General features: G+C 36.9%; 1 protein-coding gene across 1 annotated transcript; it reads left to right on the top strand.

Annotated features, from left to right (window-relative positions):
• Nucleotides 1-2,728: 2,728 nt before the first annotated feature.
• On the top strand, nt 2,729-6,160 carry LOC131164256 (aluminum-activated malate transporter 12-like). Its single transcript, XM_058121306.1, has 6 exons — nt 2,729-3,097; nt 3,241-3,381; nt 3,855-4,127; nt 4,614-4,735; nt 4,956-5,099; nt 5,289-6,160. The coding sequence occupies exons 1-6, from the start codon at nt 2,773-2,775 to the stop codon at nt 5,901-5,903; spliced, it is 1,620 nt and encodes a 539-aa protein (XP_057977289.1). The 5' UTR covers nt 2,729-2,772; the 3' UTR covers nt 5,904-6,160.
• Nucleotides 6,161-6,508: the final 348 nt, after the last annotated feature.

The raw sequence follows: 6,508 nt of genomic DNA, 5'->3' as shown, positions 1-6,508 counted from the left end.
GGATCATCGAAGCTGTCAAAATGGATCCAAATTGGGTCAAGATGTGGGAGGTAGGATTGGTTTGAAGGCGCCATTTGGAATACAATCCGAAACATGCAAGACGGCCCACTTAAGCAAACTGTTGGAGAATTTGTTCTGTAAGGAAGAAGATGACTTCCGTTCAAGGGGGAGCAGTTGGAATTCACAAGTGAGTAAGAGATTGTTGAGAATTTCATTTGTGAAGTTTGTCCCACATTAGAAAAAGTGAGTATGTGATGGGTGCTTATATACATGGTATAGCCCAAGACCCAATAGGCTTAAACTTTTAGGTCAAGTTGGTACTCACCCATGTGTATCAAGCACACCTATGGACTCCTCCGGTTATAACAAAGGAAGATTAAAATAATTTTCATTTAAGTTTGAAAGCTCTTTATACAATATAGAAGTTAAAAGTATTAAAACAACTTAGTTTTTTCAAATTTCAAATTATTGCACTAACTTTAATTCGATATAGAAAAGACCCACTAATTTTTTAAATGTTGTGACTCACAAAACTAATTTTTACTTGGTTAATCAAGTCTACTAAATATATAAAATCACTAAGTTAACTCATAATTATATCTAATTACTATTTATTATTTTCAGAAAATAGACATTATCAAATATATATATAGCATATCATCTTATTCTATATGTTATTTAACATGATACATTGGGCTTGCTAATAAAAATAAATAAAATTAAACAAAATTTTTGGACATCTTATTGCATGAAAAAAAATATCTTGAGTTTTTCGCTAACAACTTTTACAAAGCATGATATTATAATAACATATTGATTTACCATAAAATATATGTTGCTAAAAGAGTAATACTTAATAGAATAAATGGGTTTAAATAAATTTTTAAGGCCATAAAAAAATTAACTATGTAAAAAGAAGAAGAAGTAAAATCATAAGTTAATCCTTGTAGGAAAACCATTTTACTCCCTATACTTTTAATTGGTATAATTCAATACTTGTACTTGCTAATTTTGCATAATTATATTTGTCATCAAATTAGGCTGGTGTTAATGGAAGTTGTTGAAGTGTACTCTGAATATTGATCTAGCTTTATCCTTTATGTAGAATGAAATGTAGTAGGAAAAAACTGAAATAAAAATATAAATGGATAGCATTAAAAATCAAGTGATAAGTTTGATCCATTTCGCCTAGTTCCGTTTTATTCCTATCTACCAAATGTGTAGTTAATGTATTACAGTTAATGATTTATTTGATATGTTGGGAATTCCACTTGTGAGTTTGTCCCATATTGGAAAATTTGAGTGGATGATGGGTGCTTATATACATGATTGGGCCCAACATCCAATAGGCTTAAACTTTTTGATCAAGTTAGTGTTCACCTATGTGTATCAAACTCACCCATGAACTCCTTCGGTCCTAACAAGTGACCACTTGTTAGGGATTCAGGAACAATAATCACACACACAAGCAAAATAAGCATACAAAATTAGAACACCAGATTTACGTGGTTCGGTCTAGTCTGACCTACGTCTGCGGAACGCACCGAATATACTATAACCTGGGAGAAAACAAGAGGAGGAGACACACTTCTCGCACTTTTCTCTCTCTCACCTTTAGCATTCTATACTAGACAGAGCTCTGTTTTCGGTGAAAATCTCCAATCTGGCCTTTCTGCTCCAAACCAGGCTCTGATACCACTTGTTAGGACCAGAGTAGTTCATGGGTGGGCTTGATACACATGAGTGAACACCAACTTGACTCAAAAGTTTAAGCCTGTTGGGTTTTGGGTCCAACCATGTATATAAGCACATATGATCTATTCTAATTTTCTAATGTGGGACAAGCTCACAAGTGGAATTCTCAACAAATGCAAATTCAAAATGGAAATGAATCAAAATCAATCTCCCGAAAACTTAAAATGGAAGTAAATCAAAATCTCCCTAAACCTACCAAATCAGACCAACCCAGAATTAATAAAGATGAACAAAACTCAAGACCTGTCTATCTAGATTCATCTACTTCCAAATCCACATTTCCAAACACAGCATGTAAAAATTTCTATTCATGCTGAATTATATATAGGCAGGGTACTATTTCTTTAAAAAAGGGTATCAAATATTAGTATATATGCCTTTGGAGAATGAATTTCCAGGCAGCTACTTAACTGCTTCCTTTTTGTTTAGGCAGGCACACAATGCAAGAATAAGATATAGGCACCCCCATAATCATGGGAAAATGATGAGAGCCACAGCTCGTGACACATGGCAGCAGACTGGGTAAAGCGAAGTGGGGCCACCTGCTTGATTTGTTTTGCCGTTATCATGTGGACCCATGATGTCATGATGCGTTTATAATAGCATTGCTTCATGATCCCATTTTCTGGTACATTTAAGAAGCCTCTAAACAATTTCAAGTAATTTGATTTTCCTCTCCATTTTGACTATTGGCACTATGAAAGCCACAGAGCTTTAATATCTGCAGCACTTTAATAGCAGTGGGCATGTGAATTGGGTAGCAGCAATGTCACAACCCCTACCCCTCTCTCTTTCACCATGTGAACTAAACCGAGACTTTCTTAATTAGAGAGAGGTGAGGTTTCATCCACACGTCTCCAAAAGAAAAACTGTTTCTCATTAGTACTTCCCCCTCTCATGGGCTGCATGGTCTAACCCTTTAAACCCTTTAAACTGCGCATATATATAAAAAAAAAACAAATCCGTCATTTCTTCCTTGACACCAACTCCCACAGTTCCATATCTCCATTTAAAGGAATGTTTCCCAATGGAGTTGCCGTGCGCGTGGAGATGGCGATGGCAGGGGAGGCTGGTGTTCCGGGTGGCAAAAGCAGTATGGAGGTGTGGAAGAAGCGCATCCATGTTTTCAGAGAGAAACTTAGAAGATTTCCATGTTCGGTATGGCAGACTGTGTGGAAGGTCGGCCGGGATGACCCGCGAAGGGCGATCCACGCCTTGAAAGTTGGATTGTCTTTGGCGCTGGTTTCCTTATTATATCTGTTGGAACCATTGTTCAGAGGAATTGGACAGAATGCTATGTGGGCTGTCATGACTGTGGTGGTTGTGCTTGAGTTCACTGCTGGTAAGTATTTATATCTATACATGTATGGGATGGTTCTTGATGCTGTGGGCAAGATTTTGTTTCTGGTGACACAGCAGAAGTGATCATTTATAATTTTATATCAAGAAGCTCTTTTTCATTTTTCTTCTTTGAAATAATGGCAGGAGCAACCTTGTGCAAAGGACTGAATAGGGGACTTGGCACTCTGTTAGCAGGGTCATTGGCATTTTTTATTGAGTACATAGCCACGGCGTCAGGTCATGTGCTTCGAGCTGTTTTCATTGGAATTGCAGTTTTTCTGATTGGTAAGACTCCTACTTGTCTTGGCACTGGAAATCCAATAGTTCAACAATTGAATCTTTCAGTCCATTCTGTGTATGTAGTAGAGTAATATAAGCAGTATGGCATTTCCAAATCCCAGTACTTGGCATTTTGAATCATTGTCTCAAAATATGTCATCACATTGAAAGTACAGAAGATTTGAAATATTCCTGATGTTATTTGGTAACTATGTCTGTGCTGGTAATATAGCAAAACTACCAATTTTCCATCAAATAATCTTTACAAAAAGCTTTCTAAATAGTATTTTCTATTTGGTAAAAATTCTTTGATTTTTTTTTTGGTCAGAAACTGCATTCTTTTTCTAGTTCAATCAGAGCTTTTCGCCTATTCCTAACTTTCATTTTAAAATTATCTTTCTTATGCCGTATCACAAATCAAACAGAGTAAAGATTTCTGAAGTTGTATTTTACTTTCTCTTCATTTTTCAATTTGACAGGAGCTATAGCAACATACATCCGGTTCATCCCCTACATAAAGAAGAATTATGACTATGGTGTTGTAATATTTCTGCTGACCTTCAATTTGATAACAGTCTCGAGCTATCGCATTGGCAATGTAATGAACATTGCACATGAGCGTTTCTACACTATCGCCATTGGCTGTGGCGTCTGCCTTGTCATGAGTCTACTGATATTCCCAAATTGGTCCGGGGAAGACATGCACAATTCAACTGTGTTCAAGCTTGAGGGGCTAGCAAAATCAATAGAAGGTGCATAAAACTGCAAACAACTATTATTCTATACCTTTTCAGTCTGAAAATTATGCTTAGAATATACGAGGCAGTTTCTAGGCCTTGCAAATATAGTCAACATTGAAGAACCTGAAAATCACCTTGAAATCCAAATTTTGATGGCTGGTAATTTCTTTATGTGTGATCAACATGAAATATTTCTTGGAGGATCCACTTGCAAGGAAGGGGAAAAAATGAAGAAGAAAAGAAAAAAAGTGGCTTGAATGGTGCTATAGTTCTTGGTTAATATTTACAGTAACCAAATAAACAAAGAAAATATAATGACAACTGACATTTATGGTTCATTTTAATAGCCAGGGTCTTTTTACCAGAAAGGGGACAAAAGGAGAAAAATAAAAAGGAATGAAAGAACAATGTCAATTTGCACAAACTTGATGCAGTAGCTGAGCAATTTGCAGCTTCTTATCATGGCAGATGCTAAACTTTTAATGTTACAACTTGCAGCATGTGTCAATAAATATTTTAGCGATGCTGAATCAGAAGTAAGGGAGGACAAATCATCAGAGGATCCCATTTACAAAGGTTATAAGGCAGTTTTGGATTCCAAATCCATTGATGAAACCCTTGTAAGCTATTTCCATGTGTTAATCTTACCATTTTTATGTGTTGGATGATATAAAATAATTTATCAGCAGCTCAATTAATTGTTAATAATGGGAAATGATGTTGAGTCTATTTCCATCTGTTAGTATTACTATTTTTATGTGTTGGATGATCATGATATAAAAGAATTTATCAGCAGCTCAATTAATTGTTAATAATGGGAAATGATGTCGAGTTGAGCAGGCATTACATGCAAGTTGGGAACCAAGGCACTCAAGACACTGTCACAGGTTTCCATGGCAGCAGTATGTGAAATTGGGAGCTGCTCTTCGCCATTTTGGCTACACAGTCGTAGCTATTCATGGATGTTTGCAAACTGAAATCCAGGTAGTGCCTGATTATTACTTTACCTTCTTTTGTGGGGAAAGATGGGAAATCTAGTAGTATAATAACATCAAACAGTTCTTGAGCATCATGTCACAAATCAATTGCCAAATTGACCAAATACTGTCATTGGTTTTGGGGATTGATACTTGGCCATTTTTGGACTCTCTTTCTCTTACTTTTTTCTATTAGACCCCTCGATCGGTTAGAGCTCTCTTCAAAGATCCATGCATTCGTGTTGCGGGAGAAGTATCAAAAGCACTAATGGAACTCGCGGATAGCATAAGAAAACGCCGCCATTGCTCTCCAGAGCTACTGTCTGATCATCTCCATGAAGCCTTACAAGACCTCAACACTGCCATAAAATCACAACCGAGACTCTTCCTTGGCTCCAATAGCAATCAAGCAACCAACATTCTTGCACTAGCTGCTGCAACAGCAAGCCAAAAGCAGGCAAAGGACTCTTCTGGAGTCTCTTTAGCAACAGTGAAAACCGACAGTTCTGCACTGCTTGAGTGGAAATCCAAGAAGGCATCTGAGAATGAACGAAAAGTCTTAAGGCCGCAATTGAGTAAGATTGCGATCACAAGCCTAGAATTCTCAGAAGCACTTCCTTTCGCTGCCTTTGCTTCTTTACTGGTAGAGACTGTGGCCAGGCTTGATCATGTCATTGAGGAAGTGGAAGAACTAGGGAGGATAGCAACCTTCAAAGAGTTTGTCCCGGGCGATGAGGTCATTGGGAACTGTGAGCAAAGTCGAAAGGAGAATGCCAGCAACCTACATTTGCCTTCACATGGATTGGAGTGACATGAAATCATATCTTCTGTTTTAAAAGTTATTCATCATTTGGAAATGTATAGCAAAGGTTTATTTAATTATATGCCTGGCTTTTAATATTGATAAGTAGATAGATATTCTGATGGGATGTGGGTTGGGATGATATGAACACAAGGCAGAGCGGCTTTGTATAAGAAATCAGGACCCATTGTTCTTTTATTTTCGAAAATGGTTCCTGCAAATCATGTTCAAAATTGAAACTGAAAAAAGGAAAGAGTTTCTGAAAATGACTACAGATTATTTATTTATGGAAGTAGCATATTGGGTTATATTACTCGTCATTTGATTTATTGTACTCTACAGTTTGGATTTGGTGACCTTATAGTCTTTATTTCATTGCCACATTTTCTTCAACCTTAGGTTATTTCACCAATTCAAAAGCTCATCCTCAAGTGAGAATGATTGGTGAAACTAGTTCTTGTTAGGACCATGTGAGCAATAAACAAGCACTAAAAAATTGAGAGACACCAGAAATTTACGTGGTTCGGTTTAGATCGACCTACGTCCACGGAGCACACCACAATTCACTATACAACCGAAAAAAAAATACAATCTCTCAAAGGCAGCTCTCTCTC

This window comes from Malania oleifera, chromosome 9, assembly GCF_029873635.1.
Source record: "Malania oleifera isolate guangnan ecotype guangnan chromosome 9, ASM2987363v1, whole genome shotgun sequence".
Taxonomy (NCBI): domain Eukaryota; kingdom Viridiplantae; phylum Streptophyta; class Magnoliopsida; order Santalales; family Ximeniaceae; genus Malania; species Malania oleifera.
The sequence above is the reverse complement of the archived record's forward strand: the minus strand, read 5'-3'. Positions and strand labels throughout refer to the sequence as shown.